General features: G+C 48.9%; 1 protein-coding gene across 1 annotated transcript in view; it reads left to right on the forward strand.

Moving 5' to 3' along the window:
• The window catches only part of ME3 (malic enzyme 3), a 176,234-nt gene that overhangs the window by 152,282 nt on the left and 8,159 nt on the right, over window positions 1-15,793 (forward strand). Inside the window, exon 8 of the mRNA XM_059708202.1 lies at window positions 2,471-2,580. Within this exon, the coding sequence (XP_059564185.1) occupies window positions 2,471-2,580 (110 nt within the window). The remainder of the gene's footprint in view (window positions 1-2,470; window positions 2,581-15,793) is intronic.

Raw genomic sequence — 15,793 nt, forward strand, 5'->3', positions numbered from 1 at the left:
ACTTACTATGCGACTGTGAATAAGAATTGTGGCCAGGATGACACATGTGTTTAGCATTTTATAATTTAAAGCCACCTTCAGGTCTTGAGTTCGATTCCAGTCAAGGCCATGTACCTCGGCTCAATCCCCGGCCCTGGTAGGGGTGTGTGCCGGATGCAACCGATCGATGTGCCTCTCTCACATTGATGTTTCTTTCTCTCTCTGTCTCTCCCCCTCCCTTCCACTCTTTCTAAAAATCAATGGAAAGAATATCCCCGGGTTAGGATTCACAAAATAAAATAAAATAATAAAAGCCACCTTCAGCTTTTAGTCCTCAAAACAACCCACAGAAGTTGTCCAGGCAGATATTATTGTGCCCATTGACAGATGGGGAAACTGAGGCAAAATAGAAAAGTGACATGACTTGTGCAAGATCACTCAATTGTATGTGGCACAGCCAGGTCTAGTCCACAAGCCTCTTAACCTCGGCCCAGAGCTCTTAGCCCTGGACTGCGGCAGGTTACTGCCCTCTGTTTCTGCCTCTGTAACATGAACCTGCCTCCCGATCCCCCAGCAACAGCCCCAAATCACTAAGGTTCTGGAAGGCTCATTGTAGGAGCAATATTTTCATTTCTACTATACAGGGTGTCATGCACAAAAGTATGAGGTTGCAAAAAATGTTTTATGGGCCATTTCCGTGCTACTCAACCCCTCATAGCCACCAGCCTCATCAGAGACAGATGTCCCCCATAGCACAGGGAGCCCACACAGAAGTGTGTGCCCCACCCACCTTTTCAGCAAGGTCATAAATCCTTCTGTCCCAGCTGGTCCCGAGCCTCTAGGCCACACCTGGCTGTGGATGGCAGAACACTTCTATCACCTGCCTCCTGACAATCCTTGCTGATCAATCGGGGCATTTTTTTCTCAATGAACATGACCTCAGATACTATTAGTCACAAATTGACCCATGAGATGAAGTCTTTTTATCTGTTTGGTCCATGGACTGAGTGATTTTTAATAAGTCATATCACTCTTGCTTCCAGAAAGACTCCAATAAGAGACACAATACAACAAAACTACCAAAACCAGGGTCAAAGGGCAAGAATGAGTCAGGGGGAGGTGCGTGCAGAAAGCCCAGGCTGAGGGAACCCACTGTCAAAGAAGAGAAATCTTAGCTCTCACCTTTCTCACAGACAATGTCAACAGCAAAAGTAGGTTATGAGTCTAGTCCAGCTGTGGGCAAACTACGGCCCGCGGGCCGGATCTGGCCCGTTTAAAATGAATAAAACTAAAAAAAAAAAAAAAAGACCGTACCCTTTTATGTAATGATGTTTACTTTGAATTTATATTAGTTCACACAAACACTCCATCCATGCTTTTGTTCCGGCCCTCCGGTCCAGTTTAAGAACCCATTGTGGCCCTCGAGTCAAATAGTTTGCCCACCCCTGGTCTAGTCATTTTTAAAGGAACACAAACTTTAGCCTGACCCCGGAATCTAGGAGGCGGTTCTGGCATAGATGATAAATAAGGCATCTCAGGTGGCTTTGCGGGCGTGTCTTCACCCACCAAGGCAGCGTTTCTCGGAGCTCTCTGCACTGTCAGATCAGAACCATCAGGGTGCTTGCTAAAATTCAGATTCCTGTACAGTGTGGGGACCACAGTTAATAATTAATATGTATCGGATACTTGAAGCTTGCTAAGAGAGGAGATCTTAAATGTTCCCACCATTCAAAAAAAGGGGGTAACTATGTGAGGTGATGGATGTGTCAGCTGGACTGAGCCAGTGGTTTCACGGGGATTTGTGTATCACAATAAAATGCAGTTTCCTGAGCCCCTCCCCAAACTCTCTGAGTGAGAATCCCTGGAAGGAGGGCCTGGTGACCTGCATTTTAGACTGAGTCTTCTGTACTCTGTACCTTCAAGATGGAGAACACCCTCACCAAGGAGTGAGCAGAAGACAGGGCCTAATGCAGTCTCCGGGAACAGTGCCGGACCCAGAAGAGTCTCTGGTGGAGGAACCGGAGGCCTCGGGATGCACCCAGAGAACATGAGGAGGCCACAGAGGCTCCCCAGGCCCTGGTGCTGGAGAAGCCGGGCTCTCTGCATGCACTTGAGTTTAGAATGGGATTTCTATTTGAATTCCAGATGGCCCCATCTCAGCCCTTCTGCCCCACATGGGTCTGCCCATGGGAGACCCATGGGAGCCACCATTAGAGACAGTGATGTGTGCTCTACTGACCACCAAGCCCTCATTAGAGACAGTAATGTGGGCTCTACTGACCACCAAGCCCAGGGCCCTTACTCTTCCCCTTCCCCATCTCATCCATAATGGGGCAGGCAGAGCTGGGAGTCCAGGAGCCAGCTGGGTGGCAAAGACCCCAGTGAATGAGCCATGCCACACTGGAGCCTTCCCACACCCAGTGCAGGCTGGGGAATGCTAGGGATCAGCCTTGGGAGGCAGTCACGAGTTCTTTCCTCTCCCTCCCCACAGGTTTGGCATAAATTGCCTCATCCAGTTTGAAGATTTTGCCAATGCCAACGCCTTCCGCCTGCTCAACAAGTACCGCCATAAGTACTGCATGTTCAACGATGACATCCAAGGTAGGTCTCTACCCCCCCCCCGCCCCCCGACAAAGCCCCCGAGGATGAATGCCTTCTCACAAGGCTCTCCTGGATGCCAAAGAGGGGGCACCTGGTAGCTGGTTTGCTGCCAACAACTGTTGAAGAAAGAGCATTAGACTTGCTTTCAACTCCCACGTGGCTAACTCTTAGCTCTGTGACCTCAAACAAGTCTCTTAAGTGTGCTAAGCCTCAGCTGCCTCATCTATAAAATGGAGATCATCACAACTTCAGAGGAAAGTAAAAATTATATAACGTAATATCTGAGATAAATACTAAGCAACACTGTCATTTCCTAGCTACTTGAACTTGGGCAGATCAAGTCTCTCAGCCACAGTTTCGTCATCTGTTCAATGGGGATAATAACTGCCTTGGAAGATTATTGTGAAAATTTAAAGAGCTAATGTAATGGAAAGTACCAGCGCTTACGACTGTCATAAAAATGGTCTTCCCCGGCCACAATAACTTGCTCTTGGATTTTCCCAAACACAAAATGTATTTCTGTCAGGGAATCAGAACAATCCCTCCTCGTATCTTAGCTGGAATGTATACTACTCAGAATGATGCCCCTGAAAGACATTGGACCCCGGGCCTCAGGCCCCAACGCACTCCAAAAGCCAATGGGAAGCATCTTCTAGTTCAGAGTCAACCTGGCCACCTGTTCTATGGACCAGAAATATATGAAGGCCCTTGCTTCTTGCTGTGGAGATGCCAGTATGTGAACCTGGAGTGGCAGAGGTGGTCCCTCAGGGATCATCTCTCCCGATCTAGGCGTTCCCAGTGAGCCATTCCTAGTACTTTATAAAGCCTCGATGACATGCGGGGTATTTATTTTTTATTGCTTTTGGTGGGGCACAGGTGTTGATCTTTGGGAGTAAAAGGTGGGCCAACCCCTCATTTTGCAGATGAGGCTCAAACATGTCACAGCTTTTCATCAAATGAGCTAAGAGGATCAAACCCAGGTAATAACAGCTAGGGATTAGAGCTAAATATGTATTATACATCAGGCACCATTGTAATAAGCATATTACACATTTACTCCTATAAGATATTATCATCTCTGGCCTATAATTGAAGAAAGGGAGGCACAGAGAGTAACTTACATAGCCAGTAAGCAGAGAGTTGAAATTTGGACTCTAAATTTCAAGTTCATTGACACTGGCTATACTGCTCCCAGATCTCACACTCGCAAAAGCAAATGCCTCTTCCTTCCCAGTGGTCCACATAAAGGGCTAAAGAAATGCGGTCAATTGTTTTTGCATTGGTTATCAAATTTCAAGAGTACAGTTAAGCATCCTATATAATAAAAGGCTAATATGCAAATTGACCAAAAGACAGAACAACCCGTCACTGTGATGCACACTGACCACCAGGGGGCAGACGCTCAACGCAGGAGCTGCCCCTGGTGGTCAGTGTGCTCCCACAGGGGGATCGCTGCTCAGCCAGAAGCTAGGCCAGCTGTGGGCAAACTACGGCCCGTGGGCCCGTTTGAAATGAATAAAACTAAAAAAAAAAAAAAAAAAAAAAGACCGTACCCTTTTATGTAATGATGTTTACTTTGAATTTATATTAGTTCACACAAACACTCCATCCATGCTTTTGTTCCAGCCCTCCGGTCCAGTTTAAGAACCCATTGTGGCCCTCGAGTCAAAAAGTTTGCCCACCCCTGAGCTAGGCTCACGGCTGGTGAGAGCACAGCGGCGGTGGCGGGAACCTCTCCCACCTCCATGGCAGTCAGGCATCCCCCAAGGGCTCCCAGACTGCGAGAGGGTGCAGGGTGGGCTGAATTTCATGCACTGGGCCTCTAGTATTTTAGATAATTAAGATTAATATATATGACTTCAGTGCCTGAAGAGTGGGTGCCCAGAGAGGGCAGACCCAGGAAGGGAAAGCTAACCCATTCAACTTTCCAGCCATTCACACTTTGTGCCCTAGCCCTGATGCAGGGGCCTGGGATGGGCATTGGGGTCCAGCAGCACTGGCTGCAGGAGGGAGCATTCACTCATGCCTGCCCTGGAGGAAACACCTGCCGCCAGCCCCTGACCAGCTCCCCCGTCATGGCAACCACCCGTGAGTCAGCAGCAGGACAGTCATCCCCCTGAGCCCCTGGGCTGCCAAGGCCAGAGGGTGGAAGCGGAAAACAAGGCCCTGTGGGCAGCATACCTGGTGCACTGACTCCAGATGTGCAGACACACACACCATGTGTTGGTACATCCTCATAAACACAGGCAGAGGGACACATCCAGGCCCGGCAGTGCATCGGCCCCTATCCCGCCCCGCCCTCCCCTCTCCCCCCCCCCCCCCCCCACACACACACTGCTGCCAGAGCACCTCGGAGATGAAACTGTGGCTGTCGACACCCTCTTCCTGAGAAAGCTCTCCCTTCCCTCCCTGGAAGGATAAGGCTTGTGCCCCTCTCCACCCCCACTCATCTCTCTCTCTCTGACCTCTGACCCACCCTTACTTTAATCCTCCCACCCCCCCTTCTCAGTCAGTTCTCTCTGCATGTGAAAGTCCTGTTCTTCATCTTGGGATGTGTTCCCCATCACATTTACATGAGTAATGAACTCCTACTCACCCTTCAAGACTCAGCTCAAGGGTCTCCTGTCCCAGGGAAGGTCCCACATCAGCCCCCACTTCCCCAGTCTGGTTTGGATGCACACCAGATGCTCCCACAAACACCTGTGCTCCCCTGACAGTCTCCTTACCACACTGTACCCCAAATGCCTGCATCGGGTTGTTGGTCTCCCCAAGAGAGGCATGAACCATTTCCCAGCTCCCCGCACAGTGCCTGGCACATCGAAGATGTTTCACACATGTTTGAAGAATGAATGAATGAAGTCTACACATGCAAATTGACATTCTCATGAGCACACCCCCCCCCCATGGATGCCACGTGGCTCAGAATCTGCTTCTCAGAGAACCCAAGCTGCGTACGAAGTGGTTTTCATTCACGCTGTCTCATAACTTCCTTGTAAACTGCACCCCCTCCCCCCCGCCCCCTGCTTTGCTGTCTCATGTCATTGATGAGGAAACTGAAGTTCAAGGGTTGAGTTTTTCTCCAGGTCACATAGCCATCCATAGTTATTTCTGGATAATAGTAACTGAACCTAGTTATTTCTGACTCGGAACTCTCCACCCTCTCTCCACGATACCAGGCTGTCTCTTCTTATTTGTGGATGAGGTGGTGCAGTGAGTCTTCTTGCTGAGGATTAAGAGTGGGCATCACTGCTCTCCGGCATCCTGCTGCTCACCTCACCTTCCCCATTCCCTCCTCTTGCTCCCAGAGTTTATAGACTCAAAGATGAAGCTTACAGAAGTCAAGGGTCTCACCCACGTCACCAGCTGGTTAGTGAGGGGCCCGGGGCCAGAAGCCTATGATGAGCACTCTTGTTGCCAAGTGGGCAGTGAGGGGACTGGTGAGGAGCTCCAGGACTAATGGGGCAGCATAGAAGATTAAGCTCATACTAGAAGTGCCTCCAAACACAAAGTTTAAAAAAAAAAACAAGAAATGTAAGACTACACGGCCTTGCTCCAAACTAGGAAAGGAACGCCGGCATGCACAGAACTGAAGAGGGCTGGGAGAAAGGGAGAGCGCAATCACGGGGGTGATCAGAATCCAAAACCATGCCACAGGCGGTGGCTGGGGACAGGACAGGCCACCCCAGCAGGACCAGTGGCCGGAATCCACTAGCCCCCACACAGGGCAGGAGCTGGGATCAGGCTGCCCAGATGACCATGAGACTGGGCCATCCTGCCTGCTCTGCACATCAGCCCCGCCTGGTGTCCTCCGAGGAACAAGGGAAGATGCAACTAAAGGCCTCGGGGTCCCAGCAGACTGAGCCCAGGAGAGCAGGGCCAGGCCTGGTGCTGAACGGGAGCTCGGGCCCAGGACTGGAAGTGTCTCTCAGCCAGTCTTGCTGTAACACACACACCTGGGGTCACCGACCCACAGGGCCAACCAGGGGTGGGGCCTCTGGAGCCCCAGCAGGAGGACGATACTCCCCAGGGCTGCCCCTGCTCCCCTGCCCCCTCCCCATCCCATGGAAAGTCTCTGCGCCCCAGGCTGGTTCCAGGTGCCCAAGGCTGCCGATGGCCCTGACTCATCGCTGGCGGCCTCCTCGGGAATTCTGGAAAAGCCACAGGTGACTTTGTTGTTTCAGCTGGGACCCGGGAGGCCTCCCTGCACTGAGGAGGGGAGAGACCTGGAGGAGGAAGGGCAGGAGCAATGGCCATGCCTGTCCTCCCAAAGGAGCCAGGTCCAGGACACTGCTGACCAGTAACCGCGGGCACCTGGCCTCCCTAATAGCTGCCCACGACATGTGGCTCAGACAGGAAACCCAGCAGCTTGTCAGCCCCAGAGCACCCTCCTACCCACCAGCCTTCTGTGGGCTGTCTTGCCCAAGGCCTGCCTCATCCCCAAGGCCAGTGGTGCCCGTGTGGTATGTCAGGCATCGTCACCTCCTCACACGGTTAAGTTTTTGAGTTTTCCGTTGTGAGCCATAGAGCTTACCTGTCAGGCATTGGAGTGAGACAGGCCTAGGTCAATCTCCACTTTTCTGCATTGTGGCTTTGGCCAAATGGCTTAAATCTGCGCAGCCTTCTTTTCCTTATCTGTAAAATGGACATAAAATAGATGTACTATTAACAGCCACATCTGGTCATCAGCCAGTTCCGCCAGGATGACCCACATGCTTTTGCAAAGCTATGCTTTGTGCTGTTGGCTGCAGCCCATGCCAATTCACTGAGGATTTCTATCATCCCTCTGTCTGTGGCACCAGGTTGTTGTAAGGACTGGAGTGATGTGTAGCAGGAACCTGGCACGAAGACCCCTAGTGCATAGTAGACCCCTGACACTTACGTATGGGAAGGGGAAAGGGTGGAGACCTGAGATAGAGGCTTTGGGGGAGGTGAGGAGAGGACCCCTGTGAGCACAGGACTGGAAGTCCTGAGGAGGAGAGAGGCAGGGCCCCACCTCAGCTCTCTCCTTTCCACACATACCTTCCAGCCCAGTGAATTATTCCATGTCTGTGAATTCTCTGCCAACTCTGAGACTTTTATATACTTTTATTGTTATTGATTTCAGAGAGGAAGGGAGAGGAAGAGAGAAAGAGAAACATCAATGATGAGAATCATTGATTAGCTGCCTCCTGCACTCCCACTACTGGGATCGAGCCCGCAACCGGGGCATGTGCCCTTGACTGGAATCAAACCCAGGACCCTTCAGACTACAGGCCAATGCTCTATCCACTGAGCCAAACCGGCTAGGGCCAACTCTGCGACTTTGAATGTGCTGGCCCCTCTGTCTAGAACTCTCCTCTGCTCTTGGCTCATTTCTCTTTGTCCTTAAGGACTTAAGCCTCGCCACTCCCTGGACACTGCACCCAGGGCCGCGCCTGTCCCCACCTTTCCCCAGGGCCGGAAGGAGGTGACATTAGGCAGTGGTCACCCACCTTGCAGAATGCTTCTCAGTATCAGTACTGCAGGGCTCAGATGCCACAGTAGGAAAGGGGCGGAAGGGGAGGAATGGCCCGGCTCTGAAGACTGTTCAGCCGGTTTGTCCTGTTTATGAGTTATTTCTGGCTGTCAGGGGTCTGCGACAGCCACACAGCCACACAGCCACACACACACACACACACACACACACACACACACACACACACACACACCTTTCTATTCTCTCTCCCCCACAGTGAAACTAGTCCTGTGTTCCGAGGCTGTCCCAGGCCTGAGGTTCTCATGAGTCTCCTGCATCTGATCCTGGCTCCTCTGAGACACCCCCATAACCTGTTGATTCCATTAAATCCCCAAAGAAGCAGAGAAGATGGTAACTATTCCCTCTGGTTCCTTCCAAATTGCAGCAGAATAGGCCTAACCCCACCCTCTCCGTGGGCCAGGAAGCACCTTCTTGAGAGTCCGAGGTCTTCAGAAAAGTTCCCTCATGACACAGAAATAGGGTTGAGGCCTTCGGAGAAGCCCTTTGCTTCATATCCAATAAGGAGAACTTGAATTTTCTGAACCTTTATACTGTGAACTTCCTGTGAACAAAACTGTTCATTCATCCAACATACCCAAGGCCGAGCCCAGTGAGGCCCCAGCACTGCCACTCAGTTGCTAATGAACACGCGAATGGTGGTAGTGCAGTGGCTCGTGGAAGCAAGCCTGGCCTGGGAGTCACCGCCCCAGGGCCCCAGGGCCCCAGGCCTCCCAATCCACCTCGGCCAGATCCCAGGGAGCTTAATTCCCTGTCCTGCTCACAGCCTGGCCTCACCTGAGAAACAGCCATTTCTTTCTCTTTTCTCCAATCATTGGTTGTTTAGCATGGAAGCTCCTTTAACTTTGTGTGACCACTAAAAGCAGAAGAGAAACCACGTTTTCAGCCTGCCCTTGTGCATTTCCTGAACCTGCAGCCTCCAGTTCCCAGCTTGCAGGAAGTGCAATTATGGAAAGCTCCCTCGGAAAAGGCAGATTTGTTTTTCTTTCATCATGAAGGAGGAACAACCAGGCATGCTTTCTACTGCCCATGCCATTTATGGCACAAGCCAAGTTCCAAAACATCCTTGGACCCCGGGGCTATTCCGGGGGTTTCCTCCAGCGAGCTAAGCAGCTTCCTTCCTCTCCGTTTTTAAATCCCTAACATGTTACCCAGGCATCCCCCAAAATGAAAGTTAATAACAGAGATAACTTTATTTGCCAACCTTTATAATATGGGCTTGAAGAACTGCTTTTTTCCTCTTGAGTTTCCGTCTGTAATTAGGATAACTTGCCACTTCAGAGGGTGGACTCAGAGGAAGAGCCCAGAAAGGTGACCATGAGTGTGGGCTCCAGAAACCAAATACCAAGAGTTTCCCAAAGGAAAAATGAGCAACAGTGTCAAATGCTGCTAAGAGAGAGATCAAGGACCAGGAGGGCTGCGGCCCGACCACTAAATTTGGCAAGATGGGCCCTGGCCAGTGTGGCTCAGTTGGTTGGGTGTCCTCCAGTGCACCAAGAAGTTGCCGGTTCAATTCCCGGTCAGGGCACATGCCTGGGTTTCAGCTAGACCCCCAGTAGAGGGTGTGCAGGAGGTAGTCAATCAATATATCATTCACATCAATGTATCTCTCTCCATCTCCCTTCCTCTTTCTCTATAAAAAAAGTAATAAATCAATTTGGTAAGGTGAGGTGCTGGTGGCTTGACAAGAGGTAGTGAGAAGTCACTTGATTGGATTGGGTTTCAGGGAGACCAAAGGAAACAGAGTCAATGAGTAAATTCTGCTCATTAGCAGAGTTTGGATATAAAGGGAAGTAAGAAATAGGGTGGGAACTACAGGGTCAAGAGAAGGCTTTTCTAGGATGGAGCTTTATGGCATATTTGTATGCTAATGGCGGTGATCCAGGAGATAGGGAGGAATAGGGGATGCAGAAACAAGGGGAGGGAGCTACAAGACAGATTCCCTGAGTGGGCAAAAATGATGGGATCCGAACAGACAGACCTGGAGACAGCGTTAGCTAGGAGCCGGGGCAGTTCATCCATTGTAAGACAAGGGATGGCAGGGCATATGGGCTTGGAGGAGGAGGTTTATAGACTTGGTGGTGAGAGGATTCAGAAGTTCTCTCCTGATAGTTGCTCTTTTCTTCGAACTTCACTTTCCACTTTGGAGAGGGACATGGGGGAAAATAGAACCAACTTCACAGAGTTGTTGTGAAGACTCAATGAGCAAATGCAGGTAAGCACATACATCGCATAGAGCCGAGGTCACGGTGAGAGTGGTCATTAAATGACAATTGCCTGGTATCCTGTCGTTGAATTTTTCCCATAGGTTTGTGCTCTCCGCCTCTTCCAGAGTCACAACTGAACATGTATAGCCACTGCCTAAATTCATCTCCCTCTACCTCCCACCCCTCAGTTCTCCTCCAGGGAAACCCCATCAATGCCGCTCCTGCCACCTTCACCTTTAGAGTCAGGAAAGGCTGGCTGAGCTGCCTAGACCCTGAAGCAGCACCCAGGTTTCCCTGCTCTGCTTCCAACTGGGTGACAGATGGGCAGGCCACTGCCTCTCTCTGGCCTCGTTTCCTTTTCTGTACAATTGTTGGATGTCATGCTCTCCAATCCCCATCCAGCACTGTATTTTAGCACTGAAAATTCACCTTTCCATAATAGGCCACTTCTGTATTTCGCAGGTAAGCCATTATTCAACCTGCAGGTTCTAACCACAAAAGATATTTAACACCCAAGAAAAAAAAGACTCATCAAGATGGCAGTGTTTGGGGGATCTTTGGTGATGAAATATCTTTTGGCGCCATCTGGCGGCAGGTGCTTTGTACTTCTCCTTTCCGAAAGCAGAAGGCAGTTCAGAAATAGAATCAGCTGAGCAGGAAACACCCTCTCTGTCCAGTGGAAGGAAACTAGTACTTCACCTAGAGAAGTCATCTAGTTCAGTGAGTCTCAAACTTAAATGGGCACATAAATCATCTGGAGATCTTTTGGATTACAGGCTCTGACTTGGAAGGACAAATGAAAGTGGGTTTTGAGAGGCAAAAAGTAAGACAGATGAAGTTGTTTGCAGGGAGACGGAAAACTGGGGAATAGCCACCACGATAAGTGGACTTTGAGAAAATGATGGACAATGGGGTTTGGGGACTTGGGAGGAGGTTTATACCATGCAAATCTCACAACCTCTGTGAGTGATTTAAATAGCTATCTAAACCACTTTTTTATGCTTTCTTGGATGTCAGATTGGGTGTTCCTTTTAAATGCAGTGCAGTGATCAGCCTGGCCATGACATAGCCCAGCTTAGATAAAAAGTAGACATCAGTGCAGCCCGTGTGGCTCAGTGGTTGAGCATCGACCTATGAACCAGGAGGTCACGATTCAATTCCTGGTCAGTGTTCATGCCTAGGTAGTGGGTTCAATCCCCAGTAAAGGGCATGCAGGAGGCAGCCGATCAATGATTCTCTCTCATCATTGATATTTCTATCTCTCTGTCCCTCTCTCTTCCTCTTTGCAATCAATAAAAATATTTTTTTTAAAATACACATATATATTTTAAAAGTAGATATCAGAGCCCTGGCAGGTGTGCTTAGTGGTTAGAGCATCATCCTGCACACTGAAGAGTCGTGAGTTTGATTCATAGTCAAGCACATACCCAGGTTGAGGATTTGATCCCAGGAAGGGGATCAATCAATGCATGAGGCAACCTATCAATGTTTCTCTCTCATGGAAACAGCAGGGGCAAAACACAAAAGTGGAAAAAATGGATGTGGCCTCTTAGGGAATGGTGAACGATGCAACTGGCACATAGGGTGCATGCAGAGTGATGAAGCTGCAAAGGTGGGCTGATAGTGATAGTATACCTTTCTACATGTAAACTGACAAAAAGAGCATCATGAACAACTCTGTAACAGTCATCACACTTACACTCATTTAGTAGCTTCTTTCTTCCTGAAGCAGGAATGAACCTATCTTGTTACCAATGGTATCCTCAGTACCCTCCAAAGGTTTCCTTAAACCGGCAGTCGCCAACCTTTCGGATACTCACAGACCACTAGTGGTCCGTGCACCACCAGTTGGCGACCGCTGCCCTAGAGTCTGGTAGATAATCTATGCTTAATTGATAAATGAAGAAATGCAATGGTTTGAAACAATGACCTCTGTGTTACAGTTATTTGTATAAACTGGGAGATACCTGAGTGCAGGGACCAGGTTTGATTCATCTGTCTTCCACGGTGGTGCCTTCGCCTGATAGGCCTTCATGAAATGCACACTGGGCTCCTTTGGGACCTTCAGACAGTGTTAGAAAGCCCCTGAGGTCCTCAGCCCTGACTCTGGATCCGGCTGACATTTCAGCAGTCCCTCCAGGCCATAGGTGTGTGAAGGCTGAGAGCCTGGGGAGTATGTTCCTGCCTCGGGTCCTGCCTTCTGCTATCTGCAATGATGAATGTGCATTCATTAGACTCTGAGGGTTTGCTGTGCCCCCTGTCTCAGCCCACCACACAGCCTCTAAGCTAGGCATAAATCCAACCCATGTTCTGGGAGAAGGCTCCACCCTGAGCTAACAAAAACAAACCCCCTGGAAAACAGAAAACGAAAATTCACTCATACTCCCACCCTGCAACCATTAGTATTTTGTAGTTCCTTCCAGATTTTCTGTGTATGTTTTTTATAATTAGAATCATGATATGTAGACTATTTAAGGTTTTCCTCCTTCTTACTAACACAATGAAGTGTAGTTCAGGGATTATGAGCAGAAGCCCTAGAGCCTGATTCCCTCGGTTCAAAGCTTCATTCTGTTATGTGATCTTGAACCACTCAACAAACTGCTCTGTGCCTCATTTTCCTAATCTGTAAAATGGGGACAATAGTGAAAACGGAACCAAGGTCCAACTGCCTGAAGGCCAACCTGGTAAGGCAGGTGCTGGTTAAAAAAGAAAGAGGTTCATTTGCGTGCCAGCCTCTCGAGAAGATGGGAGACTCTTGTCCAAAGCCCATCTCAACATTTCAGGACAGACAGAGCTTTTTATAGGGAGGGAGAGGGAAAGCAGAACGAAGAAATCAATGGGCGGGGATTGTAGAGTTCTCTATGTGCAGGCCAGCATAGTCCATTCCCATAAGGATCTCAAAACTGGCCAAGTGATGGTCTGGTGTGCGTCATCCTGGTCTTTGTCGTTCTGGTTATACATTCTCCTTTACCTTTGAAGGTCAGCAAATCTCCTGGAACTGGGGTGACTGAAGGTCAGAGTCTGTATCTTCTGCAATTAGTTCGTAGGATGCTAATGCAAGTGTGCTGTTTATCTACAAGCTACATATTAGTCAGAGTCAGCATTTACAGAAACAATGTCAAAAGAATGAGGGTGTGGGTTGCAAAAATAGGATTAAATAAATATCTTTACATTAAAATATATAAAGGGGGCTCACCGTCAGAAGCCAAGATGGCAGAGGTGGCCAGTGTACCCTTGAGGCGCCCAGAGTATTCTTGAGGCGCCATTCCCAGCCACAGCCCTTGATGGAGTCTGCCTGCTGAGGGACCCAGACTGTGCAGGCACAGCTCCCCAAATCAAGAAATTTGCCATCTATTGTTGGGACACAGACAAGACTGGAGATAAACCTCATATACAAACTTAGGAGATTGATTTGAATAAATGTGGTCCTGTGGTGCTGAATGTTAAAGAAATTTAAGAATGAGCCCAGCTGGCATGGCTCAGTGGTTGAGCATCGACCTATGAACTAGGAGGTCACAGTTCAATTCCCGGTCAGAGCATATGTTCAGGTTGCGGGCTCAAACCCCAGTGTGGGGCGTGCAGAAGGCAGCCGATCAATTATGTCACTATATCTCTCTCCCTCTCCCTCTCCCTCTCTCTTTCTCCTTTGCAGGTTCAATCCCTGGCCCTTGCCCAGGCATGTGCAGGAGGCAACCAATGCATGTGTCTCCCTCACATCAATGTTTCTCTCTCTCTCTCTCTCTCTCTCTCTCTCTCTCTCTCTCTCCCTCTCTCCCTCTCTCTCACTCACTCTCGTTCTCACACTCTGTCTCTTCCTCACATCCACTCTCTAAAATAAAATGGGGGAAATATCCTCAAGTGAGGATTAACAAAACAAAAACCAAAAATTCTGCAAGTGAGTTATTAGGTGAAATGGTGAGAGGAGCCACTCCCACTTCAACCCCTTGAGTTCCAGAAGCAAGCATTCTGGCTGTGGGAGAAGAAGCACAATACATTGTTTGCTAAGTCAAATTCTATATTGCATTCTGTAAAACAGAACCTTACCTTCTTCATAGAGTGTTACCTGAACTAAGTCTTAAGTAAGTCTTCAGTAGCCCATTCTACTGATCTTTGAGGCCAGCTGCTCCTGGGTGAGAGAGTACATGTCAAGACCACTGAATCCAAGGGTCTGAGCCTATCGCTTCACTTCTGTTACTCTGAAATGAATTCCTTGATTAGAAAGAAGCCTTGTTGTCTGGAATATATCAGGATGGTGAACAGGCATTCCAAACATCCACAGATGATGGCACTGACAGAGCATTATGGACAGGGAAGGAAAATCCATATCCAAAATACAAGTTTATCCCATGAGGACAAATCTCTTTCCTGTCTATAATCAAAGGAGTCCAATGTAATCATTCTGCTGCCAGCTGGATGGTCCTCCCAGGGAATGGTGCCATATCAGGAGCTTGGTCTCTGCCATTGACAGGTTAATCGTTTGGCAGTCACAGTAGTGAGAGGAAGTCCATGCAAAGCCTCCATCCTTGTCACCATGACTACTTTGTACATAAACTTGTTGAACAAACTCTAGGTGACTGGGGAAAGATGCTGACATACACAGGACATGCCATGCTGTCCACCTGATTATTAAGAACCTAGTCTCATTATGCCCTATGGTTACCTTTCATATGGGGCACAAATATCTTCACACTCTGTACCCATTTCAAGAGGTCCATACACCCACACACACACCAGACTTCCTCATCACCAATCTTACTGTTTTGTTCTTTTTTAAATCCCTGACCATCCAGCTAAACCAGGGGTCCTCAAACTTTTTAAACAGGGGTTCAGTTCACTGTCCCTCAGACCGTTAGAGGGCCGGACTATAGTTTAAAAAAAAACAAAACTATGAACAAATTCCTATGCACACTGCACATACCTTATTTTGAAGTAAAAAAAACAAAACTTCAAAAAAAAAAGGCTCCCATAACTTCAAAAAAAAGGCCCTACTAACTGCAAAATAAAAAAAAATAAAAAATAGACCTCCTAACTTCCAAAAAAAATAAATCCTAACTTGTTCTTACCTCAATCCTCAGGCAGCAGCAGGCTCTGCACAGGCAAGCTTGTGACTCGTCTGATCACACCCGAGACTGAGAGGAGGAGTCGAGAGACAGAGAGAAGGAGGGGAGTCGGAGATTGTGGCGCACATTCCACACATGCGCACATTCCACACATGCGCACTGCGGGCCCGGGATGAGTCGGCTGCTAAGCAACAGGCAGAGGCGGCAAAAACACCCAGCAGGCCGGATAAATGTTTTTGGAGGGCCACATGTGGCCTGCGGGCCATAGTTTGAGGACCCCTGAGCTAAACCATTAGCAACTGCCCATGAACTAGTGAGGACCTAGCCAACTCTTGGACCAAAGTGGACAACCAAGTTTGTGATTTGAAGTCATGTGCACAGGAAAGATTTCCTTCACCAATACCCTTAGGGCTACCTTTATATTGGGGCTGTGA

The sequence above is a fragment of the Myotis daubentonii genome, chromosome 9 (genome assembly GCF_963259705.1).
Source record: "Myotis daubentonii chromosome 9, mMyoDau2.1, whole genome shotgun sequence".
Taxonomy (NCBI): Eukaryota; Metazoa; Chordata; class Mammalia; order Chiroptera; family Vespertilionidae; genus Myotis; species Myotis daubentonii.